The sequence below is a fragment of the Schistocerca piceifrons genome, chromosome X, assembly GCF_021461385.2.
Source record: "Schistocerca piceifrons isolate TAMUIC-IGC-003096 chromosome X, iqSchPice1.1, whole genome shotgun sequence".
Classification (NCBI taxonomy): Eukaryota; Metazoa; Arthropoda; class Insecta; order Orthoptera; family Acrididae; genus Schistocerca; species Schistocerca piceifrons.
This window is the reverse complement of record NC_060149.1, coordinates 774227594-774243661: the sequence shown is the minus strand read 5'-3', so window position 1 is coordinate 774243661 and position 16068 is coordinate 774227594. Positions and strand designations below refer to the sequence as shown.

The 16068-nt window shown below is 40.9% G+C and overlaps 1 protein-coding gene across 4 annotated transcripts in view; it reads right to left on the bottom strand.

Moving 5' to 3' along the window:
- LOC124721177 (filamin-A) overlaps positions 1-9013 on the bottom strand; it is a 537279-nt gene extending 528266 nt beyond the window's left edge. For all 4 annotated transcript variants that reach the window (XM_047246011.1, XM_047246013.1, XM_047246012.1 and 1 more), the window contains exon 1: positions 8644-9013. In XM_047246011.1, coding sequence (XP_047101967.1) covers positions 8644-8998 — 355 coding nt within the window. In that variant the 5' untranslated portion in view covers positions 8999-9013. The remainder of the gene's footprint in view (positions 1-8643) is intronic.
- Between the last annotated feature and the right edge of the window lie 7055 nt (positions 9014-16068).

The following is a 16068-nucleotide window of genomic DNA, read 5'->3' as shown; positions in this document are numbered from 1 at the left end:
CTACGCAACCACTGTACCCCATTATTTTTAATTCCCTACCAACAGCCATTGTGCTAGTTACACTGCTGGCAAGCACTTTGGAAATGACGAGTGATTCCTTCTGCTGATTTCATGCCACTTTTTAGTACCACCCTCCGCAATGCTCGAGGGCTCATGTCATTCGTTAAATGCAGTCTACCTGGTCTCGGGTTAGCTGTGGTCATTCCGTCACGTTCCCACACATCAGTCACATCATAAACAGCCCTTATGGGCAGCTTTAGAAGGGTTTAAATGTCACTGATGGACTTGTTACTCAGATGACAGCTAATGACTAGCCCACATTCAGAGTCACTGATCTCACCTGACGGACCCATTCTGTTACTCCTCTACTAACAACAAAATGTTCCTCTCCCATTTCTATACTGGCGGATCCGGCCTCTCGTGGTACGTAGTGGCCAGTTCCACATTAATTGGGGTGTCTGGATACTTTTGATCATACAATCTACACCGGCACCAATCGAGGTTCTAGGGACGTGAAATGGGATGATCACATAGGCTCTAGGCTCAATCGTAGGTAACAATAGTGGCAGACTTTTGTTCATTTGTAACAAAATACCCAGCCTGCAAAGGAGACTGCTTAAAAAAATGGTAGTTTTCGTCCTCGATTCCGGGACCGTTCTAGTCTGGTTGTAGTACATATTTTCTTCCGTCCACTGAACAAAATAATCAAACAGACTTCAAGCTGAAAGAGGTCATGTACTGTAACCAGAAACATCTTCCAGTACATCTGTTGCAATATGCACGGAATTGCAATGCCGAAATATACAACGTGCATGCATTGCATTATGTGTGAAGTACCTGCTACGTGGTGTACCCATTTCTCGTAGTAACAGCTCAAAGAACTGAGGATATGACTTGAGCATAGCGCCCCCGGCAGGAAGCCCACACTAGTTGACTTGATAGTTGAGTCCACCAACAACTCGGATGGACTTATGTTTAACTAGCGTCCTGCCCGGCTTCGCACAGGAACACTAAGAATCTGCGGGAGGACGATTGCATATCGGTAATAAACCATACACAGAAACCTTAATCATGAGTCGGTCGACCTATTAGTGAAAGCCGTATCAAAATCCCTACTGTAGTTTGCTGAGATTAGCCTTCAAGTACAGATGATAAACGCGCAGGCGACTTCAGCACACCCGGCTGGAGTGGTAGCCGACACGGTAGCTCAGCGTGTTCGGTCAGAGAGCCGGTTGGCCTCTGTAATAAAAAACTGAGTGGAACGATCAACCACCGAACTGGAACAGGCTGTCTTGCGACGTCCGCAACGACCAAACACAACGATCAATAACGAACAAAATGAAAAAAAAAAAAAGTGGCCGAGCGGTTCTAGGCGCTTTAGTCCGGAACCGCGCGACTACTACGGCCGCAGGTTCGAATCCTGCCTTGGGCACTGATGTGTGTGACGTCCTTAGGTTAATTTTTTTAACTTCAGCACAATTCAGCCACTTTTCTCGCAATATTTATAAATTACCCAGGGTGAACCAAAATCCCCGCACACGAGCGTCACAGTGCGATTCCTTTCATACTAATAGTACAAGAAAAGTAGCAAAATTCCCTTCAGTGTATATTTTGGATAGAAAATGGTCGTCGAAAAAATCTAGTTGGCAACACTTTAATCAGAGGTATAAGTGCACTGCCTGATCTAAAGTATGCGGACACCACTATGCAATGCGGAATTGTCCACTAGGTGTCACGAAAGGCGGACCTAAAGTATAAAGGGAAGTGGATCAATTCTATGCATTGGAGCAGCAGTCAGAACAGATGAATCGCGACCGAACACGTGGTGGCCAGACCTAATGCGCGGTTAAATACACCCAGTAAAAGAATAACTGCATGAAACTGATTGACACGACATATGACAAACCTAACCGAGAAGAACAAAAAACAAAAAATCAGAGCACTACGCAGGCAAGGTACTTAGAGTGCCTATACTATGAATAAACAAGGCTATAGCAGTCTTGAAAGTCGAGTGAGTGTGAGTTGTCAGTAGAGAAGCAGTTAACAGTAGAATTGGTCGGTCAGGTGAGGTCAATGACTGAACGATGACTAGTCATTAGCTGTCATCCGAGTGACATTTTGACCCTTCTGAAGCTGCCCAAATGGGCTGTTTGTGACGTGTCCGAGATGGAAACGCAAAGGAACAAGCACGACCGTAGAGTACTGCAGAGGGCGGTTGTAGAGAAAAAAAAAAAAAAAAAAAAAAAAAAAAAAAAAAAAAAAAAAAAAGGCATCAAATCGGCGGAAGGGATCACTCGTCAGTTTCAAAGAGCTTACCAGTAGTCCAGCTAGCACAGTGGCTGTGGGTAGGTAGTTAGAAAGAGGTAGAAAGAGGAAGGGGGAGGGGCGGCGTTACAATGGTCGAGCAGCTACTCATAAGCCATATATTTCTGTAGTGAGTGCTAAATGACACTTGAGGTTGTCAAGAGAGGACAGTGAGTGAGTGGAAGAGAGTGATTTTGAGCGACGAATCGCTCTACGAAGGGCGTTTGAAAAGGCCACGCAAAGTCCAAGAGATGGCACCACCGGCGCGTATCGAGGTCATGTTCAGTTAGTAGCATCTTTGGAAAGAACGCACACCACGTTTCAGCCATATTGGTCTATTTCTTTGTGTTTGGCATTGGTGCGAATCAAGGAAGTCGAATGATTGTCAAAAAATGGACGAAGAAGAATTTCGTGTGGTGATTAAACATTACTTTATGAAAGGCAAAACGCCTCAGGAAACTAAAGAGAAGCTTGATAAACATTACGGTGACTCTGCACCTTCGATTGGAACATTTTATAAGAGGTTTAAAAATTTTCGGAGTGGTCATATGGGCAGAAGTGATGCTGAACGTTCTGGACGCCCTGTGGCGGTTACGACTCCACGAATCATTGATAAAATCCGTGATATGGTGATGGATAACCGAAGAATTAAGGTGTGTGAGATTGCTAGTGCTGCGGGCATCTCGAATGAACGGGTCATAATATTTTGCATAAACATTTGGACATGAGAAAGCTATCCGCAAGATGGGTTCCACGATTGCTCACGCTTGACCAAAAACGGAATCGTGTGAAGTGTTGCTAGGATGGTTTGCAGCTGTTCATGAAGAATCCGCAGGACTTTAAGCGTCGTTTCGTCGTTGTGGATGAAACATGGATACATTACTATACTCCTGAGACCAAACAACAATCTAACCAATGGGTCACCAAGGGAGAATCTGCACCAAAATAGGCAAAGACCAGTGCTTCGGCCGGAAAGGTCATGGCGACGATCTTTTGGGCTTTGCAAGGGATAATCCTCATTGACTATCTGGAAAAGGGCAAAACTATTACAGGTGCACATTATTCATCGTTATTGGACCGTTTGAAAACCGAGCTGCAAGAAAAACGCCGGCGATTGGACCGCAAAAAAGTCGTTTTCCATCACGACAATGCACCAGCACACACCTCAGCACTTGTAGTCGCAAAATTAATGGAAATAAGATTCCATCTCGTTTCACATCCCCCCCTATTCTCCAGACTTGGCTCCATCGAACTACTATTTGTTTCCCCAATTTGAAGAAATGGTTGGTGGACAAAGATTTTATTCAAACGAGGAGGTGACTGCACCAACTAATAGCTATTTTGGAGACTAGGACAATTCCTATTATTCGGAAGGAATGAACAAATTAGAACAGCGTTGGACGAAGTGTGTAAGTATAAAAGGAGACTATGCCGAAAAATAAAGGTTTACCCCAAACACGTAAGTAGTTTTTATTTTTGCACGGACTTTTCAAACGCTCACCGTATATCCTGTGGCAGTCCGATGGAAGGGTTTGGGTTTGGCGAATACCTGGAGAACGCTACCAGCCAGCAGTAGAGTATGGAGGAAGTGATGTTACAGTATGGGAGAGTTTTTCTCAGTTAGGGTGTGGGGCCCATTACTGCGCTTAAGAAAACGCTAAATGAGGAAGGACGCGAACACATTTTACAGTATTGTGTATTGAGTCTCGCAGAGGAACAGTTCGGAGACTACGATTGTTTGCATCAGCACAAAAGTGCACCCTGTCATGAAACAGCATCTGTGAGGCATTCGTTTGTGGACAGCAACATTCCTGAAAATGACTGGCTTGCCCAGAGTTCCGACCCGAGTCCAGTGGAACGAAAACTTGGCTCCAGAACCCAGCTTCCAACATCTCTGCCTTCTCTGGTTCCAGCTATTGAAGAATTGATTGCCGTTCCTTCAGAAATTCGGACACCTCACTGAAAGCGTCTCCAGCAGAGTTCAAAGCGTAATAAAGACAAAGAGTGGGTGCATCCCATATTGATGTCCACTAGTAGGTGTCTGGATACTTCAGATCAGACAGTATATCTTCATACTGCAGCTATGCTGGCCGGTTAGTGTAGCAGGTAGAGTATTGCGTTAGAATGTTTGAATTTGCGAGTTAGATTCTGGTTCTCGCTGCATTTTTAAATTTTCAGATTTTAGACTGCCTGAAATGGTATCTGGCTTCTTAATCGTTATACAGTAACTGTAGCAGGTCCTTATCAAAACGCATGCAGTTATTTAGTATTAACAACAGAAATGAGAGTACAATCTTTTTAGCGAATAGCTTATAGAGAAAATGGTAGAGTGAATCGCTATATCCAGAATGAGATTTTCACTCTGCAGCGGAGTGTGCGCTGATATGAAACTTCCTGGCAGATTAAAACTGTGTGCCGGACCGAGACTCGAACTCGGGACTTTTGCCTTTCACGGGCAAGTGTTCTACCATCTGAGCCACCCAAGCACGACTCACGCCCCTTCCTCACAGCTTTACTTCTGCCTGTACCTCGCCTCCTACCTTCCAAACTTTACAGAAGCTCTCCTATATGTTTGCTGATGCAGAGGGTCGATTCGAGAATCTGCTCTGAAGACTATGTACGTTTTGCGAAACACACGCTGTCACTGGAAGCGTTCGTAAAATGTTACACTTGGCAGCTCTTACCAAATTGTAGCAAGTTTAACAGCTTCACAATGGAAAGTTTTGTAATTATTTTAATACTTTGACAAATAATTTATTTTTAACTGATTATTATTCTTCATGAGTATTTCCGTCGTGTCTGACCAATAATTATGTTCGACATAAATAAAATGTAAGATACGTATCGTTTAATAGATAACGTATACTGCAGCATTAACGTGCAGATCAAAAGTACAAACTAAAAATACACCTAGACCCGGATTCGAACTTGCGAAATCTAGCACGCTGAGTATTGTAACGCTGAGTTCTAACTGCTGGTCACAATGGCAGTGTTTATTGAATGAAGATACTTGGCAGGCATGGGATTACGTAGTTTCCAATTTACCTTTGACGTCCGTTTTATACCTAAAATGTGCATACATTTTCGTTCTGTCACTTTGCAAGGAATTGAGCTGTGCCCTCCGGGTGCGTGAATTTTGGTTCATCCTGTATACACAAACCTTCCCCGCGTATCAGTCTATTAGTGAAAACCGTATCAAAATCCCTACAGTAGTTCCAGAGATTGTCTTTCACATATAGACAGAATAATTACAAATGTTCTTGAAGGCATACCTTCAATAATTATTAAGCAACTACGTAGAATATTGCCACACAAAGTGTCCCTCCTAAGAGTCGTTAGGTTTATTTTCTGATGTTTAGACATGTTTGCAGTTTTGTCTTTGCAATGTGTAGTCGGAGCCAACCCAAACAAATACTGCTCATCACGTCCCAGTGTTAACGGAAAGCCTCAGTTAGTTTCCCACTACAAACAAAATTATTTTTAAAAAGCAGTTTAGAGTGCCCATTCGATAGAGCGGACCTAAATTAGTCTTGTGAGATATTTGTTCTGTCGATATATATTGAGAGGGAGAGCAAAATGCGAAGAATATACAGTACTCCAGCAGCAACTAAGAAGCGCTGCTGCATAGCGCTGGCAGAAAGCACGGGGCAATGCTACTTGTCATTGCCGGAGTACTGCTTATTCCTTGTATTTTAAAAACAATTTTCTTTGTAAAAAGGAAACAACCCGACGCCCACACTTTCTGATGACATACCGCGTTTGCGCCTCCTTTTACACATCGCAAAAACGGGTAAAAATGAGTTTCAGGAAGTAAGACACGGACAACGCATTGAATTATTTGTGAAGTGTCGTTTTTCAATTATAAACGTCACGTTTTACAGTTAATTTCATCAGCTCGTGGCCTTTAACTTCGGTGAGCTGCACTGAAATTCCGCTCTTTTCTTATAGTCTCTCCTATGCATAAGAAAATTATACAGGATTAAAGTTTCCAATGTGATGAACTGAAGAAAAAGTCTTTGCTGTTTACACACACGCTCACTCATGTCCTTCCACAGTCCGTGTAGCTTTAGGTTTAAGCGAATCAATGTACAGAAGATACACAGCATGTCATCGGACAACTTGGTGTAAAGCGGCTTCCTTTTTTTTGTAGAATACGTTGTTGCAAAGACTATGTTAGCTAAGATGTAAAGCGGCTTCCTTTTTTTTAGAATATGTTGTTGCAAAGACAATGTTAGCTAAATTTTCAATACCGCTACCTTTTCATCCACCGTGTGGCGTGATTACACTGTACGAATCGCATTTCAGACGAAACTAAAGTAAGGGGGGGGGGGGGGGGGGGAAACTGACAGACCCCTAAGGTCAAGTAAATAAGAGAACATTTACCTTCAATCGCTGCCATAAAACGCTTGAACTTTCAGTCTAAGAACTGCGATTCAAATTCTGGCCGACTTCCGATTTTCGTTTCTCAAATTAATCTAGGTGGGAGGGAGGGAGGGGGTCCTGGAATAAGGCTAATTCTCACATCCTTGTCTAATTTGGATAACTGCTTCGACCAAAAATAAAATAAAAGCGTTGCTCACCTGCGAGTTAGAAACTAAGTAATAATCTTGTGCTTTCAAGTACTCTGGACAAAAGAGTTTCCTTCGCTGGAAGAAGTGTGCAATCAAACAAGCCGCGATCACTAATACTGCTGATCAGTCCGCCAGAAAATACACCAACGTCGAGACAGCTCGACGAGTAGTAGCTACGGTTTTCGACTGCGCCGAAGTGAGGGAATGTTTCAAAGCCTACCATCATCCGGGTCGTGAACGACTGATTAAGCGATTCAAAGTACCAGTTAATAAAAGCACTGCAGCATTTGATATTTGTTGGCCATCGCTGAAAAGGGAAGCAAGCGCACCATACTGTGCCTCGATAAGATTCTAACTAATTAAGGGCCTGCCTCCACCCGCCCGAATCAGTAGATGTAGCTGACGAAAGACCACAGCAAGGACAGCACTGTACGGCTCCCATTAGCATGATTGCTCAAAACATTCATGAATCCTGATATAATGACTAAGTGCGAACGTTACTGTGATATTCGGAGCGTTGAGACAGAAACGCCAATAATTTCAACATTTCTGTTGTATATTGTTGTAGTATTGCCACAGAAACACTCATCTTCAAGATCACCACGGAACAACTGCGATGCGCACTTCGAGACAGAATGAGTCAGTCGAGAAAAATCAGTAGCTGTGATGCTTCTACGTGGCCGTCACTGTGTTGCGCGCGTATGTTGTATACATTACAAAACTGTTACAAGAAACTAAACGGTGAAAAAATGAGAAATGTCTGCAGAAGAGCAGACATTTACTGTCGAAGCTCCTAGAATGATCATCACCGCTTTTACTTTATTCGCTTGTAGATCAGATTACAGGTACTTACGATTTCAACATTGCTGAAATTTTGATACATATTGAAAAATTGAGCGTTATTTTATCAAGAGCATATATAAATAGCAAACAAGCAAAAAGTGTTTTACGTGTTTATGTTCAGTCCTGCAACATTTCGCCTGTTCGACGATAGTTTAAGGTCAAGTATTATAACGTATCTTAAATTAAACGAAAATGTGCAAAAAGATATCTGAAAATCTATGCGGCCGAAAATTTCTGAACTTACCAACACATTATAAAATAAATACATACATACACACACACACACACACACACACACACACACACACACACCAGAGAGACAAATAAAAAAATTACTGAGCATCGATTGGTTTTGTCTAAGAATTAAAAAACGCGACATTTTGATTTCCCGCAATTGCTAAAAATGTCAACGATCAGCGACAGACACCCCGCGCGAATGACCTAAATTTTATTTTCAGTAGATGCATTTACACTAACACTCGCTAACAATCGCTTCAGCCAGTAACATCATAACTATGTTCTATAATTTAGTAGTATCACATTAAAATCAAGTTCTTCGAAAGCCTTGAACCAAAGCGATTCTACCGTGAATGAAATGTAACTAAACTAATGTGAATAATGGTCAAACGCTGCAAACGCGTGCGTATTTTGAACTTTTAAATTATCGAATTGACAGCCACGCCCCTCCGATCCCGCAGTCGCGCACATGCGCTGTGTAGGGCATCGCGGAGGCTGTGGCAATGGGCCAGTAAAGGGGTATACCGGGGGCTCAAAAATAGCACCGAAGTCAGGATGCCAGTTCATTTTGACCAGGCGAAAAGCCAACTGTCTGCGAGTATACGCGCACGTGAGAAACAACGTAGCACGGGCGTCCGCGCAAACTCCGAGCTTGTACGGAGATCGATAGCGGCTGACAAGTACTCACCGATATTCACGATCCGTATAGCTTCGTCATGCTCCAGGAACTTAAGGGCGACAGAGACGTTCTCCAACTTCTGTGATCTGAAGTTCGGCCGTTTGTTGTGCTTTGGCAGACGCTTCCCCGAAAGGACCTCTATAAGCGTGATCAGCCGAAGACCGTCACACAGGTCCGTCTCTAAATTGCCGATGTGTTTGTTGACAGTCTTTAGATGTTCGTTGGCCCAGCGCGTGAAAGTGTTTTGTTGAATGCGCTTCCATTGGGCGTCCTCAGCAAGCTCGCGCTCCGTCGCGACCATCTCGTCCTGATCTTCCACACTGACACTGCCCGGCTCCGGCCCCGCGTCATTATTGTTATTCATCGTGCCACTTGTAGAGTGCTACCTAGCGAGGAAAAGTGAGAACCACAAAAAGCTTCTGCTGCGCCTATTGTATGCAACCCGCAAGGCAGTATCGGCAAAGCACTTCAGTCCTGCTGGTAAACTGTATAAGGTTGCAGCTTCCCCTGATGTATGCAGCCCGCAAGGCAGCGGCAGCAAAGCACTTCAGTCGTGTTGCGTTCCGATGGACGAGAACACGGGAGTCTGAGCGAGCGCGATCCCTCCACCTCGGCTCCCGCAGTGTGACTGAGGCGCACGAATCACACCGTACCAAAAATAGCTGAAGATCTTCTTCCCCTTTCGAGAGGACACGATACCACTGGAGTAGGGAGAAGTAGGCAATGTGTTATTACTCCCCACTTGCATAAAGACTGCGGTGTCTCGAACGAGGTAAGCTCGCCCCCATTCCCTTATCCCCACCACTCAAATTACCATAAACACTGCTCCTTTTAAGGCGTTAACCTGCAGAGGAAATATGGGTGTTGACGTCTTACTCTAGCGTGCTTTCACTGTTCACAACCTACTTCCCTTATTGGGATACTTAGTCATACCGACCGCCACATGTTAACGAATTACGTCCATTTCGGGACTTTTATATAGTAAAATACAAAGAATCCCCACTTTCTATCAGAGATTTTAAGTAATTTCTTCATTTCATCAAATTTTATCTCTAGTTGTTGAATGTCTATGTGATAAACCTAATACATTTATCTTAGTTTCACATCTGTAGCCTTCAGAATATTGCATTTTTATTTGAAACCCTTGAAGCATTATACTTTTTAATGCACTGTTTTATACATTCGACTACAAATTTATTTGGAAAAAGAATTATTTAGTTCATCTCAGATATCTTTCATCAGGCTCTATGCAGAGATTTTTATTATCAAAGCAGAGAAATAATTTGGGAAGAAACCTATTTTCTTCTAATAAAAAATTACAAAAAATGCAAAAATATTATTACAAGATTGTCTGCACAAATTGAAGTTCCTTGCCACAGGTTAACAACTGGCTCCGTTACACTTACTGTGACTACGAATGCTTTTTAGTACAGACATGTACAACAACATCTAGCTGAATGAAAAGAAACCATGCTACACATGAGTGTAACCCAGGTCAGTTTCACTAAAAAAAAAAAAAAATCTCATGAATGTTTGAAGTATTGGCAATTCGAAAACCGCGGGCTAGAGTCATAGGGATTCGCAACGGGTTCAAGCGCAGAAACCTTGCAACAGTAAATATGACCAGAAAATTTGAAAGCATTGTACATTTGTGTGTTTCTACGTTTGCGTGTATTAAGTTATTTGAAACTGTGTAAAAATTATGTAGTTTTTAAAATACTTTTAATTTAAAAAAAATTCTCGGTAGTAAATAATATCACAAGACCGGCTGTATTGTAAATTGTTAAGTACTTAGATCTAAATTCAAATAAAGACATATTATTCGTTACAAGTGACTGTATATTGCGAATTTTATGGAGAAGAACTCCATTGTCTAATGTTTCATTGCTTAGTTGTACATCGTTGGCTTGGGCGTGGTTGAATGAGACTTACCGTTGTAAATTGTAAAACTGTCATTGGTATTAGTAAAGCTTCCAGGCTTCGTTTTAAATGTCAGTGTTCCTAGCTTAACCGAAATAGATTTAATAGATAGTTTGGTGGAGAAATGTTTCTAAGGTGCCTACTTTCAGCAAGTCGCTCAATTACATTATTGAATAATAGTTTTCTGTGTTCCGGTAGGAATTGCAGTGAAAGTCTTCTGAAACCTTTATATGAAGTGACATTTTTAGCATATTTATGAAGCTGATAAACAAATATAATGTTAATCAGTAGAATTATTGGTAAAAGTTACGTAAGGACCCTCTCCCCTTGCATTTTTCGTAATTACACGAGTTTTGTATGAGATTTGTTTCAGAGAATTGTCTATTAACTAGAGGGTGTGTGTGTGTGTGTGTGTGTGTGTGTGTGTGTGTGTGTGTGTGTGTGTGAATTTAACCAAATTATCGCCCAATAGAATATTATATGAAAAGTAAATGTTTGCAGATAGTGTGAAATGTAATAACGAAATTGATTGTGTAAATCTAAAATTACATAGGAGCTACTGCAATGTGTTTCAAAACCGGGCAAGAAAGGAGCCGAAAGCTTATGTGCGCGTTATCATATTAACAACATTGGCTAGTTCTCCAGCAGTTTTAAATATTAAAAGGTTTTGAGATGAAGCAACTTGGGTCCACAGGATATTTTATATCATATTGTGTTGAAACCCTGTGATATTTAGAAAAGACATTGTAGGAAAGTGAGAGATAAAATTTTATCTGACGCTCGGGAAATAAAAATGAAAACTGAAGCTTGAGAAATGTTTGCAGTTATTTCTATGTATTACTACTAACAGCTGCGTGCTGTTAATGTGTACTTGTACATGTGGAACCAACGGCATTTACCAATTATTAGTTAGAAGTAATGTATTGTAAGTACCCTTCCGCTGATGAAACTAACTTGACCTTTCTCAGCAACTGAATATTCAGACCGCACAAAATTTGTAACACACAAATGTTAAAATGTAGATGTTATCTGTCTTGCCAAACAACAGAAGTATGTTATGAGGAAAGCAAACAGATTGAAAAGATCTGACAGAAGTGGATTCTACACTACGTACCAGTAGAATATGATATAGTTGTGGAAGAGGTTATTGCTCCTTCATATTGTCATAATAATAATGATAATTCCCCCCCCCCCCCCCCCCCCCCCATGCAGCCATATATGTGAATGTGCTATAGCTGGACGAAACATGACTTTGTAATTTGCATACTGATACTGAGTAACTTTTCCGTACTTTCATCCGGGGTTCCAAAGGAGGTGTAAAATATATTCTTTCAGGACAAGGACTCAATACTATATAAATATGAATTATTACATATAAAAAATTTTAAAAAATATACAGTTTAAAAACGAAGAAAGGTGTGCAATGGTAAGACTTCAACTTTCATTCAGGAAGACAGCAATTCAAAATCCCCATAAAGCTATCCAGCATTAGGTTTTCCATGGTTTCTGTGTATTGCTTAAGGTGATTACTATGCTGGTTACTTTGAAAAGCATGCAGCCAGTTTTCTTCCCTAACTGAAATTGTGGTGGATTTCTAAAGATCTAATCAACCATCGGACATTAAACCCTAAACTGCTTTCCTTCTTTTAAAGTTCAAAAACAGAATAAAACCTGCCAAAATGTGAACTTGATTAATGTGCTTCAGTTTCTTCTTTGTCACTTAATTTTTAAAAATGTGTAGAATGCTTTAGTTTGTGTGTTAAGTCTTCTAAATAGTATAGATGGGAAGATAATTGTCCAGAAACTTGGATAAGAATTAACAGGTTAATAGGGCATATTACACAACATCCAGGAAGGAGCAATAGAGAAGAAAACTCGTACCTAGATGTGGACAACATCTTGAATGTGCAAAATATTATTGATATTGTTGGGTGTAGAAGCTATGAAGAGGTTGGATAAAATTGGTGGAAGCACAAACCACTTGAAAGACTGACAGATATTATGGACTGTGATAACATTGTTTGTTAGAAAGCACTGTCAAGTGTTATCTCAAAAAGCAAAGTCTTAGTTCTTCTCAAATAGATTTTACAGAATTTTTCTTGCTGTTCAGTTTCAGTGAACAACAGATTCAGTGAGCAAAATTATTTAATGTAGATGTAATGTAGACGTTAAGTTCTAATTACAGTCCAACTTTTTTGACTTAAATTTTCCTCAGTCCAGAGGTATTCTGAACACCACTTTGCTGTGCCAATTGTGGTCCTGTATATTGGAAGTTGTATGTCCTTGCTCTCCTCCAGGCTAACTTATCCATATAGTTATAGGATAATTTACAGTTTCACATGGGCTCCAAACCACAGTGCAGCTTGACATTTTCAGTGTTAAGTAATAGCTGTCAGAGGTGAAAGAAATGACAGAAAAGGTCACTTGACTGAATGAAGATTGAATCTTGGACCTGTGGATTAGTATGACACTTACCCACTGAGAATTTATAGTCCTTAGCAGATGTGGGATGATTTGTCATGTGCTATGGCCAGTTTGTTATGTGTGAATAGTAGAATGAACTTTTGTTAGGAAGTGTGTGTCTGCCGCCATGTTATTTGGCATGGCTGTATAAGTTATATAGTAACTTTAGTAGTGGATAAGTAAGAACTTTCAAATTGCGCTAGGGATTACCCATTACAGAAGATGGAATAAGAAACTAATTGGAAGCAGTCACTGACCAAATAAAATTTTTCTTTATTTTATGCTTAATACATATCAGTCATAACACTGTGTGTACTTTTTAGTTGTCTGTCTGCTGCTCCGCAACTGTTGTATCTGGTGAGTACTAATCTATTTTCCAGTACCTGTATCTCACGGATTGGCGATTCCGTTGGAAAAAAAAAATCCTCTCTGTTAACAATCCTAATGTATATTTTGGTTGGATGACACAGGTAATAACATTTTTGGACTTCAAGGTATAGAAGATGACACTGATTAGAGACCACAGTTGGTGGTTTGAAATACAGAACAACTTTTAAATAGTTCCTCATGTTAACAGCTCCAGTACATGTTCCATGATTTTCAGTCTCACATTGAAAGTTAAGCTGAAGTTTATATTTTCAATTACTATCAGAGAGCTGTCTTCAGACAAATCAGACAAATTGAGCTGTTCTGCCAACAAATTTAATGTAGAGTAATTAACACTGAATCTCATTTGATAGTTAATGCTAAAAGTGCACTTTAATATAATATTTTGGGTCAAAAAGACAGTCATTAACAAGTTCATTGTCTGCACTGCCAGGAATATACATTGCCACAGTGTCCATTTCCAAGAAGCAAGCATGGAAATATAGAGGGATACTTAGTTTCTCAACAAATAACTAGTCAGATTTTATTGTTGTATCTCATACAACAGATCCAGAATTTTATTGAACTGGACGCCAACAACGAAAGCCTACACTTAATAGTACAGGTTTTGTTGGGACCTCTGATATTGTATCTGTGGAAAGTAGTGATAATAAAGTATATAATAAACATCAACAGAAATGTTGTAATGGTAGTTAACCTAACTTTAGCGTTGTTTTACTGGATATCATATTTCCTCATCAGTGATTTAACTTGTCTTGGTTATTTCAGCTACAGTTAGGTTTCCAATATTGTAACACAACATTTATCCAAAGAACTGTGGAAAACATAGCTTTACACATTATATTAACCAGGATATTGAGCACTGTGCTGAATATGTACAACGTACCATGTTAGAGAGAATGCTCAATACATTGCAGTTTTGCTGCCTGTTTTTCTGCTATCGATGGAATCGCATGCATACTACGAAATGTCAAAATTATTGGGATGTTGGAGTGTTCATGCCCCATCAGCATCCACCACCAGGGAATATCTCCACTAATTTTTGAACAGTGCCCTTTGGCAAATGGGATTCGTTTCTTCATGTGGTTTTCAGCTTAGTTACCACCCGCCGGTGGTGGGTACCAGTATGTACCCTGTCCAATCAAACTCCAGTATGTACCATGACTCATTAGTCCAGGCGATCTTTTTCAATGCTTAAAGTATTCATGGGCAGTGTTCTTGTACCTATGCCTATACCCTGTGACATGCTGTAAGCAAAGGTACATGTGCGGATAGGTGGCTTCTTGTACCATATATATAGCCTGGAATTGGTGAGTGATTTGCTGCAGTGTGTTCCGATTGACCACTCTTACAATCCATGAAGATCAAGAGCAACACGTTATCAGCATATTGTTGTCCATGGCAAATTATTCTGGAGGAAGCAGTTTTCCTTTACTTGAAGTAGTCACAATACACTCTTGGCATTGTGGCGCATCGAAAGCCTGCAAGATCTATTAGGAGAGAACTGGGCACCCATACCTTGGTCATCATCAAATGCCCTTGTATCTTTTGTATTGTGCACTTATTTGTTATGCTGACAGAGTACTAAGTCTGATGACTCCTCAGTCTCGTAACAATCAGAAATGTTCCATTCGCCACAGCAACAGGACTGCTCTCCGTCTACGCAGCACGTATATGGAACATAGGTGGTTGTGACTAATTAAGTTTTTAATGTTGTCTGTCAAGGTTACATAGTAAATTGCAATTGGATATGAATAAGTTTCTCTTGTGATTACTGTTGCTTGAGAAAATAAGTTAAAAGTATAAGAAGCAGAGGCAGGGCAGAACAGTATTGATGATACAATTGTTGGGAATCAGCTTCACCTTCCTCTCTGTGTGTTATCACCATAAAATATGTTTTGTGCTTTGTACTGAGCATTTATGTAAGTAGAAATTAAATGCAGTTGTAATGATTCATGTAACTGAACCTGAAAGAGTCTTGCTGATGTGCTCAGTAATAGCACTTATTTCTGCAAATTGTCCAGTCCAGTTCATGGCATTTTTAACAGCTGTGTGCTATATTGTTTGACAACTAAGATTGGCAGTGGGCAGAGATGAAACATTGGTGGTTCAGAGGCTCAACATTTTTTTTGTATGGGGTTGGCGACCTGTGGTTTCCTGAGCTGGGGACAGGTAAGTGCCACCAGTCCTCCGTCACCAAGTTCTGAGCATGCTTGGAATGTTGTGTGCCACAGGAACAGGGATTATGGCTTGACCACCCAGATTGCGAGGATGGTAAAAACCTCTATAAAAAACCCTCAATCTCAATGTTAGCTGCGCAGTGATGAGATGTGTGGCTGTTAAGGTGGAACAGTCATTAGCATGCAATCTCTGGGGAAACTGCCCCACTGCAGTTGCATTGGTGTTACTCAGGCAAACAGGGCTCTGTCTGAATGGACTCTTTCCGCATCTGCCTGTGGGACACAGATGGAACCTTTGAAATTTTCTCCTCCACCTCCCAGTGGAATGGTTGGGTCGCTGGTAGGTGTCAACACCCAGTTTCTCAAGACACCTCGTGTGATGAGTACTCCAGATTTTCAGTTTATTGAGGGTGATTCAGTCTTAGTGACAGAATGTATGCTGCAAGTCAGAATGTTTTTAATAGTTAAATGACAGGAGGGAAAT